Source organism: Saccopteryx leptura, chromosome 12 (assembly GCF_036850995.1).
Source record: "Saccopteryx leptura isolate mSacLep1 chromosome 12, mSacLep1_pri_phased_curated, whole genome shotgun sequence".
Taxonomy (NCBI): domain Eukaryota; kingdom Metazoa; phylum Chordata; class Mammalia; order Chiroptera; family Emballonuridae; genus Saccopteryx; species Saccopteryx leptura.
In genome coordinates, this window is record NC_089514.1 from 23022464 (window position 1) to 23050258 (window position 27795).

At 38.5% G+C, this 27795-nt stretch overlaps 1 protein-coding gene across 1 annotated transcript in view; it reads left to right on the plus strand.

The window, feature by feature from the left end:
• The first annotated feature begins 5563 nt into the window (after positions 1–5563).
• Positions 5564–27795, plus strand: part of AGMO (alkylglycerol monooxygenase) — a 314576-nt gene continuing 292344 nt past the window's right edge. Inside the window, exons 1-3 of the mRNA XM_066354139.1 lie at positions 5564–5860; positions 7244–7374; positions 21381–21532. Of these exons, the coding sequence (XP_066210236.1) occupies positions 5735–5860; positions 7244–7374; positions 21381–21532 (409 nt within the window). The 5' untranslated portion in view covers positions 5564–5734. The remainder of the gene's footprint in view (positions 5861–7243; positions 7375–21380; positions 21533–27795) is intronic.

Here is a 27795-nt window from a genome sequence, read left to right on the forward strand (position 1 = left end):
GAAAGAGGCAGACCTTCCTAGATTGGTAGGTGGCAGATGAAATAAGCAAGGAAACTTATACATATAGAAGTCTTACCTTGGGCAGCTGCAAGGTGAGTAGATCTCCAAATTCACACACAAGAACATTAAAAGTTTGTACAGAGGCCTTAACTGGGTTCAGTCACGTCAACAAAGCATTGCTCTCTCAAGGCTGTGTCCTTGAAAAAAGCTTAGACTCTTGGAATGGTGGGCAGAATGGACATTCCAAGGACAGGGGTAGGGGATGATGAGTCTCGGCTTTCCTGGTTCAAGCTCAAGGGTCAACTGGAGGTCACGCCCTCTCAATGACTTCCTTCATTGTGATTTCCAGCAAGTTTCTCAGTCCAACCCTGAAGGTAGTTGGCTGATCCTTATGTCTGCTGTTCCTATATTCTTTAGAGTTTCCTTAATTTTCATTAGTGAATCCCTCATTACTTCACTTCTCTACTCTAACAGACAATTCTTTATATTAAACTTTCCCCATTCAAATTACTGTGCTTTCTCTTCCCTCAGTGGACAGTTATCAATGCCACTAGAGATTTCTAATAAGTAATTTTTTTTTTTTTTTTTTTTTTATGTCTTTTCAATACAAAAAGCTTCTGAAATCTCACTGTGTAATGTATTTGAAAATGAAAGCACTAAGACTAGTAGGTTTTCCTGTCTTGGATTTTCATGGGATGCTTATCATTCATATGAGGCTCTCCTCACATGTTTCCACCTCTATTAGATTGAAGAAGAAGAAGGAGAAGGAGAAGGAGAAGGAGAAGGAAGAGGGGAAGGAGAAGGAGGAGGAGGAGAAGATGAAAGGAAAGAAAGAAAGAGAAGGAAGGGAGGGAGGGAGGAAGGGAGGGAGGGAGGGAGGGAGGAAGGAAGGGAAGAAGGAAGGGAGGAAGGAAGGGAGGAAGGAAAGAAAGAAAAGAAGGAAGAAGAAGTCCTGTGAGCAAGGCCCCATTGACTAGGAAGCTTTGAACCGAGACCTGGCATAGACATTTGGCTAGAAAGGCACCTGGAACTAGGGCCACCTCATTCTGGTGTAGGTAAAAGTTTAAAACTCTCCATTGTATGAACCTTGGCTTCACCTGACAGATTTCCTGCCAAAGTGTTTTGTCTCTGTAGAATTTGGGGAGATGAATTTTTTACAGAGAGATTTATATTTAGCTAAGTTATCATATAAAGGTAAAAAATATTATCGTAAGATACGCAATTATATTATGTAAACTTCTGGGAAAAAAAAGAAAGAAAGAAAACTTTGAAATTTATACCAAAACGAAAAACAAATAAAAAAGAATTGGGAAGATAAGCAATACAAGAATTAGTAGTGAACTTGGCATCTCCTAAACTTAAAAGACTGTACTATAGATATTTATTTGTTCCTGAAAGTGTATTAATTGCTTATGATATAAATTCTTCCAAATCAATTCATGAATTTAATAAAGTTTAATTTAGAATGATAATAATTCAAGTTTAGTCTAACTAGATCCACTAGAGCAAATGTGAAAAAAAAGTAGTTTAAAATCTGCAAAAATAAACCTGACCAGCTGGCAGCACAATAAATGGAGTGTTGGCCTGGGATGCAGGGATCCCAGGGTTGGAACCTGGGGTTGCCAGCTCAAGTGTGGGCTCACCAGATTGAGCATGGGTGACTGGCTTGAGCTAGGATCATAGACATGACCCCATGGTCGCTGGCTTGAGTCCTAGGTCACTGGCTTGGGCAAGAGGTCACGTGCTCTGCTGTAGCCCTCTGGTCAAGGCACATATGAGAAAACAATCATTGAACAACTAAGTTGCCTCGGTGAAATATTGATGCTTCTCATCTCTCTCCCTTCCTGTCTGTCTGTCCTTATCTGTCCCTCTTGCTAAAAAATAAAATAAAATAAATTCAAAAATAAAATTCTACAAGTTACCAGAATTTATCATGATCGTATAATAATGGAGACCATACAGAACCAGCATAAGAACAGACATACTAGTGGAACACAGTAGTGAGCCCAGAAATAGTCCAGATATGTAGCAGAACAGTGTTAAAAGGATTGACTCTAATTGACTGTATGGGAAATACTGTGATCTATCCAGGGCAAATAGAGCATGAAATGATGACTTCAAACCATATACATAACTAAACTCCAGGTGACAAAAGAAATGACAACTAAAAGTCCCATAAACATACTAAAAGAAAACAGATTATTTTTATAGAACTCTGTTGAGGCAAACATTCATAAGCAAGACCCAAAGGCAGAAGTGATAAAAGATAATAACACACACAAAGTTATAATTGCTGTATAACATATGTGTAACACAATTAAATTAAAGACTGAGAGAACATTTGCCACATGCATGAGAGAAATACATAAGATATAGAATGTAAATAGCTTATTAATCAATACAGAAAGAAAATATAATGAAATCATGTACAAGATATGTTTAAAGATAAATCACACATGAAGAAAAACAAATGGCTAATAAATGCAATGGAATGATTATCAAAGTTGCTAGGGAAATGCAAATTACAATAAGATGACATTTTGAATCAATCTATTGGCTAAAGACTATAAAAGCTAAAGACACTTGGTAAGCCAGTGTTAGCAAGAAAGAAAGGCAATTTTGGAGATAGATTTGGAAGTTACACCTGACCAGGCGGTGGTGCAGTGGATAGAGCGTTGGACTGGGATGCCGAGGACCCAGGTTCGAGACCCCGAGGTCGCCAGCTTGAACGTGGGCTCATCTGGTTTGAGCAAAAGCTCACCAGCTTGAGCCCAAGGTCGCTGGCTTGAGCAAGGGGTTACTCGGTCTACTGTAGCCCCACGGTCAAGGCACATATGAGAAAGTAATCAATGAACAATTAAGGAGCCGCAATGAAAAAGTGATTGATGCTTCTCATCTCTCTCCGCTCCTGTCTGTCTGTCCCTATCTATCCCTCTCTCTGACTCTCTCTCTGTCTCTGTAAAAAAAAAAAGAAGAAGAAGAAAAAGATTTGGAAGTGACTATGAAAGCAGAGATTTTATATACCCTTCAACAATGTAATTCCACTGCTATGACTCTAATGCTAAAATGTGCACAAATGTACAAGATGTTCATTATACTATGATGTTCATTGACGCATTATATTTATTAAGTAAAATTGAAAGGCTACACTGAATTGCACTACAATGGAGAAAGAGTTAAGTAAATTATGATGGTTAGATGGACTTAGGCTGACTTTTTCATTGGATACCTTCTCCCCTTACTCCTTCCTTGCTTGTATGTCCAAGGACAGCTCCTTTCTCAAATGGTTTGAACTCATTAGGTCAATAAGAAGTACTGCTGGGGGACTGGTTAGCAGGGAGAAGCCACAGCATTTTTTCCCCATTCTGTCTCTGCTCCTGCTGGACTGGCCCATTGTGGTTCTAACTTTCTCCAGATGACCCAGCCCCTAAACTCTACTGACACAACCTCCTCCTTTTGTCCCTATAGCTCAAGGATGCAAGTGGCTTCCTATGATATCAATCTCTACATGGCCTCTTTGTCCCCACTTGGCTTTTTACCTCTTCCATCATCCCTGTAATTAATTCTTTGTACTCAAGTTCCGCTACTTTAAATACTTAAAATAATTCTGTTTTCCTGCTTGGAATGCTCAACACACCTTAACAGCCAGTAATAAAAAATGAAAATAAAAAAAAAGGAGAAAAAAAAAAAGCTATATAACTATATACTAAGTGGAAGAATGTTCCTGATAAGTTGTTGACTCCAAGAAGGAAAGTTACTGTATCTTATTTCTAATATGGTCTGTTAGAAAAAAAACAATAATACACAATATGTGTATAATAAAATGCATTTACATTATGGTAATAGTAATGGTAATAATGACTTTTGTAGCAAAAACAGGTATGGCAAAATACCAACTGAGACTAGTAGTTCTTAGGAGGTTGAAGGAAGGAATATGAATGTGAAGGGGGTGAGGTACAGCTACTTTTTACTTTATACACCACTTGGTTGGTTAGATTCTTTTAAAATCATAATCATTACATTTGTAATTTCAAAAAGTGTTTAAAGCAGGTAATAAGACACTGTGCCCAATCTAATTACTTTTTTAAAGATATATATATATATATATATATCCATATATATTCATTTGCCATGGGAACAATCTGAAAGTACAGTCAGTTCTGCACAATTTTGAAAGCAAAACTTTGTTTTAAACAGAATTAATATATTAGGGAACAATGTGAGCCTGCTATCTATACTTACGTGTTGTTTTGTCAGTGAGAGACGCCAGGTGAATGCGAAAGGTTGCACCCAACTGAGCTGAAGGTTTAGGAATACACAAAATGTGCACACTTGCACATGCCATGAACATCGACCAGTGTCCTCAGTTTATGTATGAGTTATGAGCCATAGCATCCATATATAGTTTTACAGCTTTCTGGCTGACTTCAGATAAGTATCCTAATATTCCACAATAACTCCCAATCTGTAACTTCAATGCCCACGTCAGGTCTTTCTGAAGACAAAGCAGCATATTTATTGCAGTATTTATGCCTTTCTCCATGTAACAATGCATGTGTAAAAATGTGCTACCGTTTATGTTAGGTTCTGGTGTTTTTTGTTCATTGCATTCTAATCCTATCTTCCTCTCAAAGTCCTGCGATTTCTAATGCACAGTACAGTGACTTTTAGCAATGCATAGGTCATGTGATAGTGGAAACTACATTTCTGGGTAGAAGTTTATTTGTTGTTCCCTAACACAATTATGTATTAACAGCCTAATTAAATCCACATAAACATTTTAAAAAGAAAAGATACAGTGGAGGTCAAAGGATGACTTGCTGCTATTGTAGGTGAAGGCTTGAGGCTGTTAAGGAAAGCTTCACCCGTGACACAATCAAGTGCTCTGTAGTCCACCTGCAGGACACCCTGCAGGACACAAAACATTCAAGCCCCTCCCGGAAAGCAGAGGGAAGGTCTCTCAGCCACACCTTGAGGGCTTTTTCAATCAGATAGTTTCTGCAAATTTTAACAATACAGATGTGACCAGTCAAGATTCCATTACACGATGTAAACCCTGTAATAAGCTAAATGCGTCTAAATGGGCTTGCAAACACTCTGAAGATAACACGATGCAGACCCAGAAATATACCAGCACAATCTACACAGTGCTCACTGACTTTCAAGCTTAGTCTTGATAAACGAGATTAAAGCACCGTGTCTTTTAAGGAAATACGTCTCTAAGGGGAGATGACAAACTGAAACACGATGTGAATTTTAAAAGGGAGGGGGAAAATGAATTTTCTTCATGTGATTTGAGTCTTGAATTTCTGCCCAGTTTCTCAGAGTGAACTTTCACCTGTTAACACTGCTTTTTGCTTCCCCTTTCCAAGGAGGTAGATGTATCAGGTGTTTTTCTTTTGCTTGTTTTCCTTTTTTAGTTAAGTTACTCCACCTACAGCCAGCCGAACTCCACTGTTTATCTGTGATGTGGGCGGGGACCACCCCCCTCCCTCGCCTCGTGCCCGGTTTCTGGGACAGCGCCCACTGAACTTTGAACTCATTCTTGATCGCAGTTCTTTCCTGTCTCTGCACAGAATCTGCTGTTGGCTGTGCTCTCTATAGAGCTTTGTTTCTAGCTGTTCCCTGACAAAGGGCTTGTTCTGCAAGGCACATCTCGTCCTCCTTGTCCAGCCTCTGGCTTCAACCACTGAATCACAAATATTCTCCAGCTGGGAATCAGACCAGCGCAGAGATGAAGAACCCAGAAGCCCAACAGGATGTTTCAGTTTCCCAGGGAATTCGCATGATGTTTTACGCGATGAAACCCAATGAAACGTCATTCCAAAGTCTAGAAGAGGTGCCCGATTACGTAAAAAAGGTGAGACTCTCTGGGAAGAGGCTGCTCTCGCTCTTTCTTAATAAGAAGTCAAACGCATCTTGCCGTTTTGTTTATTTTCATTCTTCAAATTATGAAATTATAATAAAAATAATTCCCTTTCATAAAGACATAGAGCAAATATAGAATTTCTACTTGAATTGATTTTCCATACATGATACTTAACCGTCTTCTCCTGTTAAACTGCCTTCCCCTGATATGTCACTCCAGAATAAGACTAAACCTTTCAAAGTTTTCCTGGACACAGTGACAAGGAAATGCAGCTGATAGAAGCGGACATCAGTAAACGTTGTAACAATTTTGTTTTTAAAGTGTAAACTTGTCTACTACCTCCCCAAAAAACTATTTCCTCTTTAATTTGGGAGAGTAGTTCTGCAGAATGGATACTCAGCTGACTCAGGCCAACTCTGCTCTCCTAACTTTGAAATTGAACCAAGTTTTATTTGAGACTCTGAAGTGTTTAGGAGCACTTTTCACTTTTGGTTCCTGGCTATGATTGGAAATGGAAATATCCAGAATTAGAACTTGAATACTGAAGTTCCCCACCCTGTCAAAGTTGTTCCTATAACACTTACTAGTTAAGACCAGAAATAGAAAAAGAAAATGACATCAGAGAATATGTTCTTGGGAGTTCAGTTTTGAAAACTTTAAAACTCATGATCAGCTTCCAAATGAATGAAATCCATAACTCTTTTCAAGATTTGATATTACCCTTACTTTCTGATTTTTTTTTAAAAAATGTGGTTCTTATGTCTTTATAAAATCATTTTTTCTTATTTTCTAACACCAAACCCAGTCCAATATTTGGTCATTGGAAGTGGAGCTTAAAAACACCTATTACATGTAACAAAATTAAAGCGTATTGAATAATACTTGAATTATGTTTGAAACACCCAGAAGAATATTCTTTATTCTTACAGTTTCAGTTCTGTCATTCCTAGAATATTGATACTAATATGAGAAACTACAATTGTGTACATCCTTAAGGAACACCTTTGAAATTGAGTCCAGCTTAGTCCTGTGTAGATAATAGACTTGTGTTTATTACATTTATTTTAAAATGTATTTCTAGATCTAACTTATAACATGTCCCTCCTAATCTAAATTATTTGGTGTGATTATCATGGTGACAATGAAATGTTTTTATTTCATTTCCAAATCAGTTTATAGAATGAGAACATGTCTATATGTTTGAAATAATCAAATGTATTTTTTAGGAGAAAACGGTCCTAGGCAATGGTGTGTACCTTCTCCCTCTATGCCATGTTGCTCCAGACCTCCCACTTCTAGAATGACTGATGAGGAAATGTGAGAGAATCTCATTCCAGGCCCAATAGCATCTCTTTTCTGCAATTTCCTTTTCAGGCAACTCCATTTTTCATTTCCTTGATGCTGCTTGAGCTAGCTATCAGCTGGATTCGCAAAGGGAAGCCACCAGGTCGTTTGGATGATGCATTAACATCGATATCAGCTGGTGTTGTGTCTCGGCTTCCAAGGTAAGTTAGGTGGTTAACAACACTAAGGGAATCAACTGAAATGCTCATGTAGGGTGGAGAAGGAATTTATTTTCACATACCTCTCCAAAGAAGTCAGATACTGTCACTACTTAAACTTTTGATATTTTGTTCACTATGGGATTTTGTTTCCACTCATTAAAAAATACAGCTCTAAATATTATTTATCTTGATTACTGAACTAATTGGCGCCCCCTTAGATTTTGTGTCCCATGAACCCTGGCTGTTTTGCTCAGTGGTAGAGCATTGGTCTGGTGTGTGGATGTCCCAGGTTCGATTCCCAGTCAGGGCACACAAAAGAAGCGCCTATCTGCTTCTCCACCCCTCCTTTCTCTCTCTCTCTCTCTTTTCACCTCCCTCAGCCATGGCTTGATTGGTTCGAGTGCATTGTCCTGGGTGCTGAGGATGGCTCCATGAAGCCTCTGCTTCAGGTGCTAAAAATAGCTCAGTTCTGAGCATGGCCCCAGTTGGGCAGAGCATCAGCCCCAGTTGGGGTGCATGCAGGAGTCTGTTTATCTTCCCTCCTTTCACTTGGAAAAGAAAAAAAATTTTTGTGTCCGATGAGTGTCCTTCATTTACCAACACTCAGTTATAGCTTAGTTATCTATTAGAAATTTAATTCGCTTTAGGAAAATTCACACACAATAGCAGTCTGGTGTGCAGACACTCCCTAGTCAAAATCCCGTAAAACCAGATCGCTGCAGTGTGCTCATAAGTGGTGTCTCTGCAGACAGGCCTACCCCATTGGCAGCCAAACATTTCCATAATGTGAAACTGGTGGAAACTCTCTACTGGTTCCATATTGCCTGAGGATAATGCATGAATTCCTTTCCTGGTCTGTAGGAGCTTTGGTCTCTCCACCTTTGCTTCTGGGCCCTTTATTGCCATTCCTTCTTTTGCAAAATTTGTGCCTTCCATACTCTTTTTTTTTTTTTTTTTTTCCTTTGGGCCATTGTCCAGAGGTCACGCATGTTCCCCTCTGCTTGGAAAGCCACCCATGTGGCACACTGATTTATTTCTTAAGCCTAGGCATAGACTTCTCTTGGAGAGTTATACTCTTCATCAAATAATATATGCTTTCCAACCCTACGGTCAGACACCACTTCATTATGGTCCCATGGAATCTTGTGCTTCCCCCAGATCTAGAGCTCTCTCATGGCCCCGTCTCACCTGTTTCCCTCCCAACCCTTCCTGCTTGCTTGCATGTATGCAACTTGATACCAAGAGCTGTTCCTCTTTCTTCATAGTATTAAATCTTGTGCTTGGAATAATGTTTGGTACATAGTAGTTGTGTTTTTTTTTAAACATTTAATTAATATTCTCATAGTGTTATGTTAGTTGTAAAATTGGATGATGAAGAGACCAAACAACAGTAAACAGTAAATGACCTATGTACAGGGAGGAACAAATTTTCCTCTACCTCAGGGTTCTTCTGGCTGGTCTAGTAATCAAGTAAACAGGAGATACTAGCAAGAGAAAAAAACAACACAAATTTAATACATACATATGTATGGTAACACTGCATATATGAGAGAGTCTGAGGAGCACATGCAGGAGAGGTTCAGAGATAGAAAGGAAACATAGATACATAAGACATCCTAAGCTATGGATGAAGTATGGTGCACTGGAGGCCTTAAAAGGTCATTGGAGGATAATAAGAAGAGCAGACCTTAGTACCGTGATGGCGAACCTTTTTATGAAAACCGCTCACTTTTGCAGTGCTGGTCAACCTGGTCCCTCCCGCCCACTAGTGGGCGGTCCAGCTTTCATGGTGGGCCAATCCCAGCGCCATTTGGTTGCTCCGCTTGCCCAACATGAAAGCTGGAACGCCCACTAGTGGGCCGGAGGGACCAAGTTGACCAGCACTGCAAAAGTGGGCGGTTTTTATAAAAAGGTTCGCCATCACGGCCTTAGTAAGTTTCCCCTGCTTTATAGACAGGTCAAAAAAGTTATTTCTCATAATCTCTTATGGGCAAAGCTTCTAATTCAAATTCTTCTATATAGTTAAGGAGGAGGAGGTCAGGGAAGAAGTTCCTCTTGAGCTTGAAGCTCAAGTTGCCTGTAGCTCAAAACAAGCAAACTACATACCGCAGAGGCACACTTGGGGTGACTCATTCTGGACCCGCATACCTCCTATTTCTTTTACAAAGAGGAAATTATGTGTGTAGAGGAACCAATGAGGATTTACCCAAGAGGCAGAGAGTGAGGGAAGATTCCCTTAGAAGTACTTGCTTTATGTCGTTGATGAATGTTCTCATTTCTGCTCCCCACCCATTGCTGCTTTTACTGTTTTAAGAGATTTACTTCTGATCAGTGCTCACTACTTAGGAATGTTTCTATGAACCACCCAGTGGGAAACCAAGGTGGATTTAAAAAATAAAATAAAATGAGAACTTAAAGCTATTTGAGAAAAGGTAAAATAAGTTCATACATTGTATAAAAATGTTTAGATAGGAAGTAAACCTAAAAGTAAAATTTCTTTCATAAATGGCACTATAAAAAGGATAGGTTAATAAGTATAAAATAATAGCAATAACAAAATAATTACACTCTGAAAAAGTACTTGTATGTTTGCACATTGTTGTCAGAATCAGAGGCTATATACCTCAAATTATTTGCAGTTAATTCCCAGAATTCCCTAAATAAGAATTTATAGTTATACATAATATCCTCTATTTTATGTCTCCCTTGAACAGAATTGAACAAGAAAAACATCCAACATACTGAAAGGATACATAGATTAGGTTATTGAAAAATACTCGGTTACTGTAGTTCATTCTGAGAAAGTTAAATGTATAAGTTATGGAAATTGGACAAATGATGAACTGGAAGAATAACTGGATAACTGAGCAGGGCTCTGCAGGTGTAATTACAGAGCACATATTCTGCTCAGCTGAAACGGATTTATTAAAAACTCCGGGAGACATCAAGTTGAATGAATGCTTCAGCATTTCTTTCAGTCTTTCAAGTTTGACTTTGGTCAAAGTGAAATTTGATTGTTCTCTTATCATAACATTGTAACTCCTGGAAATATTAACTGTATCCTCAGCACTATAATTCTGCTTAGCGGTGCAATTTTAAAATAGTACAGAGTTCATTCAGACAAGATATGCAAGAATCAGAAATATATGTTTTGTTAAAAAAAAACAAACCCCCAAAGCACAAGGAAGATGAGGAGAAGAGAGAGAGACAGAGAGAAAGAGAAAGAGATGCATTCTTTTCGTTCACATTCCACTATTCCTAACACTGCTTAAACAAACACAAGCTGTGAACCCCGTGCCCTGTGAAAGAAAGGTAAAAGGTTGTGAACTTGAATTTGGAGCGTATTTGTCTACATTTGTACTTTGGATGAGAACAGCAAATGGCTGCTTTTTTGTTCTGATAGGTGTAACAGCGATTCTAAATTATGAAAACGTGGATAATTTTGTAAGTTTTTAAACGCATTTTTACCTTCCATAGCCTTTTATCTAAATGATCTCAACTAAGCAAATGATCTGCAAACAAACTTTAAAAATATTTTTTGTTTATTTTGTTGCTTTAAAAAAAAAAGAAAAGAAAACAGATGTCAGCAAGGAAGGAAAGCCGACCCTCAGGATACACTTCTACTCCATCCCTTGGCAAAAGACGAAAAGGGGCTTTAACAGAAACTCTTAAAACAAGATTTCAGTCGAAGCCACAGCATTAAGGGGGATCCTTGCGCAAATCATTAACAGCTGAAGGTTAGATTAACACGGCACTGACGGCATCCTCTTCGAGGGACTCATTTCATTTTCCACACGAGCAACGGTGGCTTGCTGGGACTTTAAAACGCACGATCTCGCAAGAAAAAAAAATGGTAGGATACCATTTGTTAATTCGTTTGAGAGGAATTACGCTTTGGATAGTAATTCTGAATAGGCATGTGGCCTCAGACGCAAGAGGCAGAGGGAGTTGAAGCGAAACCCTCAACATGTTTTTCTACTTTGCCCTTCATGTAATGGAAATGCTGCACGCAGACTTTGAGGAAAAACAATGTTTAGTTGAGGATCGCAATTTTATTGTTACATAAAATTTGAAATATCCTGAAGATTAGTAGCATACGTACCGCATTGATAGAGAAAACTGTAAGCCGTGCCTTTCACATCTTTATGTAAGGGAAAATATTAATCATAGACAAGATTATATCTTGTTTACAAGCCTGTCGACCAGACCATCATGTGTAATAAAAGCCCATCTGTCCTCAGAAGCAGATTCTGGGCGAGCCTGCATCTGTTTTGCTCCTCTGGAATCCAGTAGGCAACCCTCCTAGTCAGAATCTAGTCTTAGAGTTATAGACAGATATTTTTACGCATCCTAGTTAAACACGCTGCATCATACGCAAAGAATCTGCCTTTGTATCAATCACTTGCATATGTGATAAAAAATTAAACGTAGCAATTTTTTTTTTACTAAATCTCTTTTTTTTAAATCTACCAGCGCTTGGGAAATATCCTGCTACTGACTTAAATGCTAACGAGTGAAAAATAATCACATCTTTTTTGTTTTTCTTCCCTTGCTTGTTTAAGCAAAACTCAATTTCCAATCCTTCATTAGAAAGCCGGGACCTCAATTTGTTACTTCCTTCCAATGTTTCTGCTTCCATAAATTGCATCCTCCCCAGAGAAATTTTCTTCTCGATATAAATATCTACAGTATGTTTGTTTTTAATGGGTTCATTTATTCTGTTGAAACAGCAGATGATAAATCAAATTGCAATAGGTTGGAGGGATAATTGAAGTAGGTAAATTTTCAAATAAGTTGGGGACACTCCACTTTTAATACATATGGGTCACTGCCAAATTTCACTATGGAGTTAGCTTCGCAAGGTTCAACCATACATATGCACAGTTTTACTGGCCATGACTGCCACGGAATTTTCCATTCCTGACAAGAAGGTTTCAAAAAAATTTTAAAGAGGAGGAAATTAAACTTCTTTGAAATACTTTTGACTCCTTGGGGTGAGACTGGAGAATAAAAAAATATATATACTGGGTTTTTATCCTAGACTTTAGGATCAGAGACAATACTGCCCCTGGCAACATCAGACTCCTAACAATGAGTGCCTGTCATTTTGGATGATGACTTTAATAAAGATATTCTTTGTCTAAAATAAGAGATAAATGCATTTGTGTAGTGATAATAATATTTAATATTAATATATTTATTGAACTAGAATATTATCAAGAGAATATCTCCTGTGAAGAAAATAAAATTTAAAAACTTGCTGGTTTGCTAATTATATTTGCTAGGGAGAATGTCTTATTTCCTCTAAACTTTTACCGAACAAACCTTATAAATAGACTTTGTTATTAATTGTGTAACTTCACAGATTGCTTCCCTAATGAATGCAAACTTCCTTGTGTTTATTTGTCTGGATTTTGGTGCTTATTCAATAGAGTAATTGAATTACTTGAAGTCATTCTTGCAAAGTGAAAGATGTAGTAAATTTATTTCCAAATCTACTGCATTGTGTTTCTAAGTTTATGGTTTTATGGTTACAGTAAAATGAAATGGAATTAAGTAATTGTTTCATAAATATAATGTTAATTTACAATAAATAACAGTAGTACAAACAATATTTGTCTGCAAAAGGGTGAGATAGCATTATATATCTTGTTATTACTGAGCAAAAATTAATATTCCACTAGATGGAGCAAAAGTGGCAGTAGCTCTACAGATAAATACTGCAGCTTCCTGGGCCAGGGGTGAGAGATTTTGAAATTAATAAATAACAGAATTTCTCAGAAAAAGCAGTACCTGTATAATGCAAATATCATTATTTGTTTATAATTTCCTGAAGTTTATAAGGATATTTAGAATGAATTCTTCTAAATACTGATTTGTGTTCTGATTTACGGGACATGATTATTAGATATACAAATGTCTAATTTATTTTCTTTGTGTGTAATCTGGCCAAATCGGACAGTACACACAGCTCTAATGAGGGTTGTGAAACTGTATAAATTGGCAAATGTCTGCGAGACAGAAGATGAATTATGCAAATTTTGTAATGCTGAAAGTTGCTTTGAAATTTTAAGTTTGCAATGAGAGCATTACATCAAGTTTTATGTATTTGATTAATGAATAAAGCATGAAAGTTTTTGAGATCTAGATAATTTTATGGTCCATTCAGCCTAACGCTTTCATATCTGAAAGAGTGAATGAAATCTCCAGCATTACCTTTCTAGCTTACATTCAAACTAAAATGACTGTTCCAACTAATTAGCTTCTATTAGTAATCTTAACTCCCCCAAACCATGTCCCTTCTAGCTGATTAGTTACTTTGAAATCTGAATATTGGAAATTATCTTTTGAAAAGTCCAGGATCATACTGAAATAGCAATTTAGTGCCTCCCCAGATTTTATAGTAACTAAATATTATTGGCACGACACATTTCTAGTGTTGTGAGAAAACGTTATACAAACGCATGGAGAATTAGCTACTCTACATCTGCCAAAAGACAGACCTCAGACTGAAGAGAAAAGAGGTATTTGGGAAAATTTATTTTAAAAAAATAGGAGAAAGAAAGGAAAGCCTCTATATATGCAGGTTGTTGATTAGAGGATTCTAATGTCTCCTTATATTTGGATCATTTTTTGATCATGCATTCAAACTTAATGAATAAAAGGGATCTAGTATTTGACTATTCAAAGCCCCTGTACCACCCATTTTTCCACTGCCAAGTGATTCAGTAAGCACACTATATATGTACATACATATTACATATGTCGCTTCCCGCAGGATGGGGTTTACAGAGATGAAGTTTGAATTCCAGAGCTCAGAGTCATATATGCTGGGGTGTGGGGCTGGGAGAAGACAAAGGAATTTGGAAAAGAAAAGAGGAAGACGCTTTGGTTTACGAGTCAAGGTCTTGTGGGAACCTTTGAAAATGTAGGTGCTATTTCCTGCAACCGAGGTCTTTCTAGAGCTTGATAATCTTTCCCAGCTGTATCCCTTTGCTGAATTGTTCTTAGTTGTGGGCAGCCCTTGGATGTTTTTCCGCATTTATGATAGAAGAAGATCGTATTCATCTTGCTGGTAGAAAGCAGGGAATTTAACTCCCACTGCTTCTCCCCTCTTTCCCTTTGCCTTGAGGGACATTCAGCTACGTGCTAAAGTGTGAAAAAAAAAAAAAAAGGCTTTGACTGTAGTATGTCAGGCATATTTCAGCTCGATTTGTGTCAACCCTCATAAGTAAGTTGACAAAGTAATAAATCGGGTGTCTGCTCAGGATCTGGCACCTGTACAGAAAAGTATTTTAAGTGTAGGCTGGTTCCCTGTGTTTTACAAATGGGACTTTGCCAGGGACCCTCTTCCTTTCATTGAAGTCTTAGTATCTTAAAATCTATTGCAGTTGTCACGGAAACTGACAAGAAAGATAGCAGCTTAAAAAACAAATCTATCATTCAGACTCTGATGAGGCTAGTGACGATGTGTGCCCTGGTCACCTGTGTCTCCCCGTCTTGTGCTGTCTCTGGTACCTGGGAGGCTCGTAATATGGATGTATTGAATAATTGAATGAATCCAATGAACGGATCGGTTTTGACAGCGCGTGCTAAAACTTAGGTAAAAAGCTGTCGATTATTTCAATTTTCTGTTGCATTTTCTCAGTTTTAATATTTCTTTCTGGATTAGCCTTTTTTGAGGGTTATTAACTGGGGTATTTTTTCTTCCAGGAGATATTTGGACATTTGTGGTCCCAACTTGGGTAAAAGAGAGCTGTGTTACTGGTATCGAGTAAACAGAGTCAGGTGTGCTGCAATTCACAGGACAGGCCTCCAGAGCGAAAAGTTCTCTGGCCCAACTGGCAACAGTGTCAAGGCTGAAATCCTTGTGAAAACAATTATTGGGCTTAACCATATACAATTGATATTATATATCCATTTTTACCTAAAATTTAAATTTTATATGGTTAACCCTCTACTAATGGGTCACAGGAAACAATTTTTAAGATTTCATAATTTGGGTAACAGTTTTCATAGGTCAGACTCCTACAAAAAGGAACGATCTTGTCTAAATGTCAATAATGACACTCGAGAAGCCCTAGCCTAAGTATGTTAAAGTTAGCAACCAAGCTTACGTGTTTTAAAATAACATTCTTTTCTATCCCCTACCCTGCTTTGATAAATAACCTATATAACGAATTGGAAGACAACGTTAAATTTAGATTTTTGGAGTCTTCAGAGTTTCAGGATATTATGGTTGCCCCTGGCCCCACCGCCTGTCCGGTCTTGTGAGGAACCTCACTCCCATGTGTGTAGACATCCCAGGTTGCTGGTCCCGGCTCTGCCTACATGTGTAAAAATAGACATTCTTGACTTCCTTGTCAAGTCTGGGAGTTCACACACCTGCACTGGCCAGCCTTCTGAAAGTCTAGACCGGGAACAAGGCCAGTGAAGGTCCTGCAGGCAGGCTCGAAACATTTGGACAGGTGATTGTGGAGTATGTAGAACAGGGGTCCCCAAACTATGGCCTGTGGGCTGCATGTGGCCCCCTGAGGCCATTTATCCGCCCCCACCGCACTTCCGGAAGGGGCACCTCTTTCATTGGTGGTCAGTGAGAGGATGCATCCTGTGCTCCTGGAGTACTGTATGTGGCGGCACTGCAAAGCACAGTGTTGCTCACGTACATTACTACTTCCCGTGATACGGGACACATGCCTCACGGCTCCGGAAGTGCGTCATATCACTTGTTACGGCTATAGCAGTGACAAATATGGAACTGGACATTGACCATCTCATTAGCCAAAAGCAGGCCCATAGTTCTCATTAAAATACTGGTCAGTTTGTTGATTTAAATTTACTTGTTCTTTATTTTAAATATTGTATTTGTTCCCATTTCATTTTTTACTTTAAAATAAGATATGTGCAGTGTGCATAGGGATTTGTTCATAGTTTTTTTTATAGTCCGGCCCTCCAACAGTCTGAGGGACAGTGAACTGGCCCCCTGTGTAAAAAGTTTGGGGACCCCTGATGTAGAACATGACCCGGGTTGTGACTGGACCCAGGATGATCAAGCAGTACTTTTGAGTCAAGGACAAAAAGGCTCTTTCCAGCCATACAATTGTTGAAGGTCATGAAGCGGAATGCTGTTTGGCCCATGAACTGGACCTGGGCAATTGTTGGCCTGCCTGTTACCCCGTCTCCTGTTCTTGGTATAGATCTTCTGCCCCCTAGACCCATCCCCACGGGTGCTCCAGGACACGCCTAAGGAAAGGAGGGACATAGCCTTGGCAGCACCGTCTGGATTGAATATGTGTTTGAACAGGGAGAGACAGCCAGACAGACTCCCGCATGCCCCCTACTGGGATCCACCCGGCACGACCACCAGGGGCGATGCTCTGCCCACCAGGGGCGATGCTCTGCCCACCAGGGGGCGACGCTCCGCCCTTCCGGGGGCGACGCCCTGCCCTTCCGGGCGCCACTCTTCAGTGACCAGAGCCACGCCAGCGCCTGGGGCAGAGGCCAAGGAGCCATCCCCAGTGCCCAGGCCATCTCTGCTCCAATGGAGCCTCGCTGAGGGAGGGGAAGAGAGAGACAGAGAGGAAGGAGAGAGAAGCAGATGGGCGCCTCTCCTGCGTGCCCTGGCCGGGAACCAAACCGGGACTTCTGAACGCCAGGCCGACGCTCCACCACTGAGCCAACCGGCCAGGGCCTATTTTGGTTTTTAATTGAAGGCAAAAGCTTCCATCAGCAAAAAGGTTATGACTCACTTTATTTCAGTTGTCTGGCACCAAACCCTCAATATCGCTGAGGTTTGCCTGCCTAAATTTTTAAGATTTTGGTGAGCTGGTGAGAGGATTTATCCATCTTGTGTTTGCCCAAGACAAGCTTTGCATGTAAGTGTCTTTGTTGATTAAACTTGCCGCCACCCAATCTGAAAGGATTTGTCTCTTTCTTAGGTCTCATCTTTTCCACTGCTTACGAGAGCCATTTTACAAATCAAAAGTAATCTCAAATTGAAAATTGGGTTTTAAGATCTAATAACATGTGCAGTCCATTTCAAAAGTGTAATTGCTTGACATTTCTATTAATTATGTAAGTTAATGTTATTGTAAAGTAGCCTACTGTTTTATTTTACAGATTAAATGATAGAGGAATTCAAACAGACAATTTTAAAGTTTTTAAATTTTAATTTAAGTCATATCATAATTAAATCAAAAGTACATTCAAATGAAAGGCCCAGTCTCCAAAAGATAAAATAACATTCTAACTCATAGAAGCCCACCCTGTAAAGAGAAATTCTACTAAAATGGCAAATCTTAACAATATACTAATTTAAGCTGGTTCTTCAACTTTATTTAAAATTAGAATTTTTAAGAATTTCCTCACTTACTCTTGGTTTATAAATAAGTCTTAGGTAGAATTATCAATTCATTTTACATATTAGTGATAAATATAAAAGAAAAAGTCAATTCAATCAAATTTATAAAAGTGATAAAGGGAATAATTATCTTGAGTCTGATCTTAAATTTGATAACTGAAAAAAATTTTTTTTAAATATCACAGTGTATGAAATTGGAGTATATTTTGTATACTTTTTGAAAGTTCTTGAAATAAGAACTTACCATTTACAGCTTGGTAACTACATAGGTTGCAACACATAATCTGTTGTCTGGGTTTTTCAAACAACTGTTTATTTTAACTAAATTTACATAATTTATTTCTAGTGGAAGACTATTGCCTTATACCTTGAGAGCTGTAGGTTATATTATGATAAGAAATATTGAAATGCTAAGAGAATCCAATTTTTAATCTTTTTTTTTTTTTTTGAGACAGCGAGAGTCATAGAGAGGGACAGATAGGGATAAACAGGAAGGGAGAGAGATGAGAAGCATCAATTCTTCATTGCAGCTCCTTAGTTGTTTATTGATTGCTTTCCCATATGTGCCTTGACCAGGGGGCTACAGCACACCGAGTAACCCCTTGCTAGAGCCAGTAACCTTGGGCTCAAGCTGGTGAGCTTTGCTCAAACCAGATGAGCCGGCGCTCAAGCTGGTGACCTCGGGGTCTCGAACCTGGGTCCTCCATATCCCAGTCCCACGCTCTATCCACTGTGCCACGGCCTGGTCAGGCCCAATTTGTAATCTTAATTATAGCATCTAAAAAACCACTAAAAGTGTATTTGTGTGTTTATGAGAGAGGAAGGCAGGAGGGGAGAGGGGTAAGGACAGTCAGCCAGAAGCAACTTTAATCTTGACGGAAATATCGTGGAAGCAGCATATTTTAAGCAGTAGGTAAATTGAAGTCCCCTTTATAAATATGCTATTTATAATTTTGCCTTTTATACTTTCTTTAAAAAGCACCCTTATTGTGTTCATTAGGATTTAGAAATGACAAGCACATCAGAGTTTTGTCATATGTACATTGAGGGGTCCCATGAAAAATATTTAAAGAGGCATAAATAATACTGGGGAACAATTTTTTTTTTCATTTTCTGATGCATGAGGTTTTAGAACTGTTTCTATATATTTCTGCATTGCTGGTTCCAAATGTGAAATCCATTTTTTGGTGCATGCTCTAGTTTTTATGCAATTTTAATTTATTTTTTTTACAGTTAATGGCATGCATTGGTTTTTAAATTGGAGTTAAAGGGCAATGACTCTTGGATTGAACATAACCACAAGGCAATTAATGTTTTACAAACATCACTTTTACATAACTGTAGTTGTTTTTAAATGTAAATATTATTATCTGATAAAAACACCCTCTAATTTTGTTTTAAGATTGAATCATGGCTTCTTCGAGTAGGCGTAAATGTAAGAATAGTCCTGACAACCTTTGTTATATATGTGGCTGTTACACACTTCAACGTCAAAGGCGCAATATTTCATCATTTGTGATATGTGCATATATTGCCTATTTTCAAGTTCCTCTTGGTGATTAAGACAAGAATTGGGCTCCTCATATTGTGTGTCATAATTGTGAGGAAATGCTTCGTGACTGGACAAAAGGAAAATGCAAATAAATGCCTTTTGGTATACCCATGGTTTGGTGTGAACCTAAGGACCACAGCAGTGACTATTATTTCTGTCTGATCCATAGAAAGGGCATCGGCAAGAAAAAAATGGCATATGATCGCATATCCTAATATTCCTTTGGCAATATGAACTATCCCATACACTCCCAGTTCCAGTTTTCAATGGTTTTATTTCTTTTAAGGACGAAGAAAATGAACATGGTGATCAAATGTATTTTGATAAGATGCATGAGGAAATGGTTGTGGAATCTGAAGGGTCTTCTTCTGATGCCAAGCAGTCATTAACCCCTCAGCACTTTAGCCAACCTGAACTGAATGACTTAGTAAGAGATTTGGGCCTATCAAAGGAAGCAGCTGAGTTATTAGCCTCCAGGCTTCAAAAAAAGAATGTACTTCACCGGTCAGCTCAAGTATCCCATTACAGGAAGCTTGAACAAATTTTTGTGGACCTTTTTTCCAAAGACAAACACTTTGTTTACTGTCATGATATCAGTAGTCTTCTCAGCCAGCTAGGTGTTACCACATATAGTCCAACAGAATGGTGGCTATTTCTTGACAGCTCTAAATGGAGTCTGAATGTGTTCTCCTACACAACGGTAATGTTTATGCAGCGGTTCCAATTGGTTATTCAACTCATCGGCGAGAAGATTATAATGACATAAAAATTGTCCTCGACTTTCTGAAGTATGAGGAGCATAACTGGATCATTTGTGTGGATCTTAAAATGGTAAATTTCCTGCGAGGACAACTGAGAGGTTTCACGAAGTATCCTTGCTTTCTGTGTTTGTGAGACAGCCGAGCTCGGGAAAAACACTGTACACAGAAGGAGTGGCCGAAACCTGAAGCTCTGGAAGTAGGGATGCAAAATACTGTGAATGAACCTGTAGTTAATCGAGACAGGATCATTTTTCCCCACTTCACATCAAACTTGGCTTAATGAAGCAGTTTGTTCAGGCTTTGGATAGAGAAAGTGGATGCTTTCAACATATTATGTCTACTTTTCCTGCCTTGTCTTTCGAGAAGATAAAAGCAGGTGTATTTGATGGACCTCAAATTCGAACCTTTATACGTGATGAAGAATTTGCCAGGAAGGTGAATAAGGAGGAGAAAGCAGCATGGCAGTCTTTTGAGGAAGTTACAAAGAACTTCCTTGGCAACAGAAAAGCAGAAAACTATGATCTTCTGGTTCAAAGGATGCTGTTGGCTTTCCATGACATTGGATATAACATGAGTGTTAAGATTCACTTTCTGAACAGTCACCTTGATAAGTTACCCTAAAATCTTGGAGCTGTTAGTGATGAGCAGACTACTGCTGGAGCATCAGACAAGATTGTCCTTAACCAGTACACAAACGCAAGAGCTACAAACGCAAACTTTTGCCTGAGTAGAATTTAAATAATTTTTGCGCAAATTTTATGATTAAAATAAGTGTTTTAATATGTTCTATATTGAAATTGTAGACAAATTCTGATGCAATTATATCTGTTAGTGTATTAGTGTATTTACTGCATTATATAAATTATTATATTTTTACAAGGATGATGCCCAAGAAGACATTCTACTTCATTATGTTAAACTAAATGTTGAAAATTTTACAAGATGAAAACCTAAAATCTTGAATTGCAAACAAACTGTAGCTTACAGAGAAAAACTAATGCCAGATTTGAGATCAGCACACTCGAATTAGGTAAGAACAAGAGTTTTTGTGGATGCAACAAAAATTTTGTTCCCCAGTGTAATGAATGACACCCTAAGTTCTGTGAAATGGGGAGTGTGAACAGGCGGAACCCATTTATGTCAGTCATTTTGATACCAAGAGAATTGAGGCACATAAAAGGGACGATGGAGTGAGTAATAAGAAACAGTGAAGAAAGGGGAAGGATTTCGGGTTTACGTATACATATATTAATTTTTAAATATCTACAATGTTTTTAGCGTAATATCATGCCTAAATGTAGGATTCTCACTGCTTGTGAATTTGTTTTTCCAGTTTGTTTTCCAGGAGCATTGAACTGACCAGCTACATTTATATATGGGAGAACTACAGGCTCATCAGTTTGCCTTGGGACTCTCCATGGACTTGGTATTTAACCTTCCTAGGAGTTGACTGTGGCTACTACTGGTTCCATCGCATGGCCCATGGTAAGTTCAAATCAAGGCTTGAGTGATCATTTATGTTGAACTCTGTCACATGGTTGGGGTTTCATAAATACGGTATTTATTGAGCCAATGACTAAATTAAAAAAATACAGTTTATTTTGCAGCATATAAAAATAAAGAGGTCCTGGCTAGTTGTCTCAGTGATAGAGTGTTGGCCCAGGGTGTGGAAGTCCTGGGTTTGATTCCCAGCCAGGGCAGACAGGAGAAGTGCCCATCTGCTTCTCTCCCCTCCCCCCCTCTTCTTTCTTTCTATCTCTTTCTTTCCCTCCCACAGCCAAGGCTCCATTGGAGCAAAGTTGGCCCAGGCACTCAGGATGGCTCCATGGCCTTCCCCTCAGGTGTTCGTATGACTCCAGTTGTAATAGAGCAATGCCCCAGATGGGCAGAGAGCATCGCCCCCTGGTGGGCGTGCCGGATGGATCCCGGTCGAGTGCATGTGGGAGTCTGTCTCTCTGCCTCCCCGCTTCTCACTTTGGAAAAATACAAAAAAAAAAAAAAAAAAAACCCAAAAGAAAAAAATTTTCATTTTGCAAATTAAATGGAAACAATCTGATCACTTTTTAAACAGTGAAATCTTTAGAGGTGTATTTTTTCTACTTTTTAAATCTAATTTATTATAAGAAACTATTTAGAAATTGATGACTATACCATTACTTTTTATATATTGCCTTACATTGTTCTCATTATGACGTGCTTACTGGATTCTACAGACACTTGAACACAGTATCAAACTTCACATCCAAATTATCCAGGGTCATTCGGAAGAACTTTGTAATAGTGTGGAATGTGAGCTAACGTGTGCTGGGATACGTAAGCTTGATTGAAGCTCTTGGCAGTACTTCCTCATTACAAATGAAAATGCAATCAGCTCGGCATTAACTATAGTACACTTGGTATTACCACAGCTTTGCAAAATTACTCATCTGATTCAAAGCACTGGTTCTCCGGCGTTTACTTTTTGGGATTTTTGGCTGTCCCTCTTAAAGAAATATTTTGTTATGGAAAGGAAAATGGAAGTGCAGGAAACGGCCTCAGCCTCTGTAGGGATAAGTAGAGGCTGGAGAATGATTGCCGAGCTGAGGTGAGCAAGTGCTCTCCGAGGAGGAATAAGGCATGCAAAAGTATTTCTGAAGGGAAATGGGGGAAAGTGCTAATTTTGAGAAACTACTGAAGAGCAGAAGTCAGGATTTCAGGGGGTGGTTGGGTTGAGTGGGTGAGGAGGAAGGAAGGAAAGGGAAGAAACCTGGAATAATAATTAAAAAAAAATTAGATGAGAGATGGAAAGAAGAGACCTGAGACCGTGGTGAATAACTGAGCCGTGTGTGTAGGAGTGTGTGTGGACAAACATCCTTTCTAAGCGAGGGCAAGGGAAATCGCAATGGTGTCCACAGACGCTCACGTAAGGCGGCTGAACTCTGAATACAGGATCGCTTTTGCTAAACACTTTCAACATATACATTGCATGAAACTATAAAGAGTGTGAATTCATTAAAATAACTTGAAGTAAACATATAAACTAGAGGAAGTAATTTATTTTGTGCGTGATAACCTTTGTCTTTGAAAATAATAGGTCAGCACCTGACATCATTTCCTTATATTTAAATGCAAGAGGATACTCCCAAATTGAATGCGGTTATGACTAAAAGATGGTCTATTTAGTAAACTTCGTATTTTATTTCAAAATAGTAGTTTTCGCCCTAAAATAAACCCATTGGCAATCTTCCCCACTTTCTGTGCAGCAAATTGGTAATGCAGAAAGCATTTACATTCTGTTACTTAATTTCAGGACGATTCTCACATCACAGCGTCCTGTATGGATGTGTTTGTTTGGGAAATCTGCTAATTCGCTTAATTTTTGAAAGCCCATTATAACAGGAAACAAGAAACCAAAAAAATATTACCAAATATAAAACTTAAAAAAATTAAGTTCATTGTAAGTGCTCTTAGTGAAGAGCAATAAAGTAAAATAATATATTAAAAACTTGAAATCAAGGCTGTTTAAAGTATGCTTCCCATTAGAAAAAATCGAACTGAGTCCAGTGGAGGCAGGCATTAAAAAAAATCTGAAAACCTTCTGGAAAAACGTTCACCACCTTCAGGCTATGAAGCCTAATCATAAGTTCAAAGACTCTTAACTTGTGATGGAAAGCTAGTAGGAAAAAAATAAATTATGTAGTTGACTGTGTCAAACTTCAAAATTAGTCAATTTTTAAATTCTATATGATAATTTAAAATATTAAAATGGCTGTTTAGAAGTCTACTGATACAGAGGGATAAGGAGAAGTTATAGTATCGAATTTCCTGAATCCATGAATTTCTAAACTCACACTGGTTAATTGGTTATATTTATTCAACTGAAAAGTTTGAACAGTTCTAAGATCTAAATGTCTTAAAATATAAGTAGTAACTCTGCTTTTCTTAGTTAATATGTTACTTTTCTTTCACTATTTGCAATAAAATTATATATCAATATATTCCACATTTGTTAATATGTTAAATGCTATGAGTTTTGAAGAAATAATATACTTAAAATTTTGTTTTTATATATATTTAAATTACTTCTTTAGTAATGAAAATTATTGCTAGGTATTCATTGTTCTTGTTACTTATTTGCTTTGCATACACAGAGAATTTTCTCACACGAAGGAGAGAGTTTGGTATTAGTACAAAGGAGTTGATTCTCAAAAACTTGAATTACATCTCTATTTCTATGCAGAAGAGCAGAGGAGTATTTGAGGCTGTATATGTTATTTATATTTTATTATATTTTTCTATGAAATAATAAAGAGTTGCTAATTGTTGGCAACTTAAACAAAAGAAGAGTGGCACAGTACTTTATATAGAGTACTTCAGCAACTTGAGAAAGATATGTAGAATGATCAAGTTAAATAAGTCTTTAATTAAAAGTATACTGCTCACAAAAATTAGGGAATATTTTAAAATGAATGTGAAGCAATAATAAAAAGGACCATTTGGTTTTTTTTTTTTTTATTTTTTTATTTTTTTTTTTATTTTTTTTCATTTTTCTGAAGCTGGAAGCGGGGAGAGACAGTCAGACAGACTCCCGCATGCGCCCAACCGGGATCCACCCGGCACGCCCACCATGGGGCGACGCTCTGCCCACCAGGGGGCGATGCTCTGCCCATCCTGGGCGTCGCCATATTGCGACCAGAGCCACTCTAGCGCCTGGGGCAGAGGCCACAGAGCCATCCCCAGCGCCCGGGCCATCTTTGCTCCAATGGAGCCTTGGCTGCGGGAGGGGAAGAGAGAGACAGAGAGGAAAGTGCGGCGGAGGGGTGGAGAAGCAAATGGGCGCTTCTCCTGTGTGCCCTGGCCGGGAATCGAACCTGGGTCCTCCGCATGCTAGGCCGACGCTCTACCGCTGAGCCAACCGGCCAGGGCCGTTTTTTTTTTATTAAACAAGAACATCAGAAAAGCAAACAAGTCAATGAAAGTTGTCCAATTATGTAAATGAGATGCAAAACCAACTTTTATTTCATTGGTGAAAATGCACTCTACAAAAGGCTGAAAGTACTGGAGTAACTGCACGTTCCCTGACCCCCTCATTTTTGTGATCAGTGTAGTTTCTTCCATGCTTTGTTTCTACTACAAAAGAGTGCATTTTTTATACTTTCTGTTAGTTATACTAGATGTGTAAGATAGAGATATTTAAAAGAACATTTAACGTGTAAATGATTATTGTGTTGCAAGAGCAAAAGTAAGCCTTCCAAGATACTGGTATTAGACTTTATCTTGTTTTAGGTAGTAGTTATGTAAGTGTAAACATTTCCAAAAACTTATTAGATTGTACACTTCAAGTTTATTTACTTTAACTATGCCTCAATAAAACATGACATTGTTAAATAATACCACCATGATTTGTTGGTTAAGAGTTTGAAGTCAGAATGATATAATATATAATCACATTTATAAAAAAAAAAGAACCAGGAAATTATTATTTGTGACTGTAAGCATAAACATGTGGTCTTACACAGATTTACCATTATTGGTTTCTACCACTGAGGATGGGGAATTAGTAGCAGGCCAGTTATTAACTTTATTGCCTTTCTTCTCCAAATGCTGCTTTGCTATTCCTTGTGCTACCAGAGGTGGACCCGATAGATGTTTCTCCTTTGCCAGCTGACTTGATGTTAGGCTGTGTCAATTTAAGGGCCTAGACTGGGATACTACAAAACCAGAACAGCAGGAAGGGACTTAGCTTCCATTTTCCAGAGTGTGATTTTCCACGTGTCACTTAACAGACTAGTAGATGGGGGACCTGGCTGGTGGCATTAACTATGTGGCTAAGCTGTAGCCTAACCTTCTGATAAGGATCTGTGTCCCCTGAGGGACAAGATCAGAGTATGACCTGGAACCCTCACCCTCTGGGGCCTTCACACTGTTGTAGCGAGTATCTCCGTCACCAGCAGAGTTGTGGTGGTCACAACTTCTCCAAAATATCTGACTCTTAGACTGGAAATGGAAGGCTCGCCTGTTCCCTCTCCCTCAGCACTCTAGGCAATAGCTGTGCTCTGCAGCTGCTGATTCTCTACTTCTGAAGTGTCCTTGCTTACCTCTTTTTGTAGTTAATGCTTTTTTACTAGTTAATAATTTAATTAAATTTATTGGTGTAAAATTTAATAATAAAATTATGTCGGTTTCAAGTGTACAATTCTATAATAAGTACATCATCTGTATATTGCAATATGTATTTACCAACCCAGGTCAAATCTCCTGTCACCATATACTTGAACCCCCACATGCCCTTTCTCTCTGGTAACCACCGTACTGTGCCTACAAGGTTTTTCTTTGTTGGTTGGTCATGTTTGTTCATTTGTTGTTTTCAGTTTTATATCCCACATATGAATGAAATCATGTGGTTCTTGAGTTTTTCCATCTGACTTATTTAGCTTAACATGATAATCTTAATACTCACTCATGTTGTCACAAATGGCACTATTTCATCTTTTCTTATGGCTGAGTAGTATTCTACTGTGAATATGTACTACATCTTCTTGATCCAGCCATCTATCAAGGGACACTTCCGTTGTTTCCACGTTGAGTACTGTGAATAAAATGGCAATGAACATAAGGGTACATATATCTTTGCAAATAAATGTTTTCAGATTTTTCACATAGATACCTGAAAGAGGGATTGCTGGGTCATATGGTAGCTAGCTCTATTCTTAAAATTTTTTTTTTTTTTTGCATTTTTCTGAAGCTGGAAACAGGGAGAGACAGTCAGACAGACTCCTGCATGCGCCCGACCGGGATCCACCCGGCACGCCCACCATGGGGCGACACTCTGCCCACCAGGGGGCGATGCTCTGCCCATCCTGGGCGTTGCCATGTTGCGACCAGAGCCACTCTAGCGCCTGGGGCAGAGGCCACAGGGCCATCCCCAGCGCCCGGACCATCTTGGCTCCAATGGAGCCTTGGCTGCGGGAGGGGAAGAGAGAGACAGAGAGAAAGGCGCGGTGGAGGGGTGGAGAAGCAAATGGGCGCTTCTCCTGTGTGCCCTGGCCGGGAATCGAACCCGGGTCCTCCGCACGCTAGGCCGACGCTCTATCGCTGAGCCAACCGGCCAGGGCTCTATTCTTAAATTTTTAAGGAACCTCCGTACTGTTTTCCATGGTGGCTATATCAGTGTACATTCCTACCAATAATGAATGAGGGTTTCTTTTTCTCCACAGCCTCTCCAACACTTATTACTTGTTTCTTCTTTAAATTTTTGGTGTGGTTTCTCTCTTTTAATTGGACCCTGACTGATATAGCCAGCCTCCTCATACATTATATAGGGTTGTAAATTAGAGTTCACCTAGCTATATTTTTATTATTTCATTGTGAGGCATTGATTATACATTCAGACTACAATACAATTTAATTCAGTTCTGAAATAAAGGTTTATATCTGGAAAATCATTATAATAAACCATCTGTAAAATCTCTTCACAACTTTAATTTCTTTTATCCAACAAATAAACTGCTTAATTTATTTTCTATTCCACTTGTTCTGTATTCAAACAGGTGAGTGGTAACAATTTTTATATAATTCATCACAAACACTGATTCCCATAATTTATTATGATTAAGTGAACCTTTGTATATGACTATTAAACTTAATTTTTATATATTTTTTCTGACTTTACGGGAGTTAAATTTAATGATTCTAATTTCTATCATAGTTTCAACAAAAAACATGAGCAGATCTATAAATTAGAAATTATTTTATTTTGTGATGACACC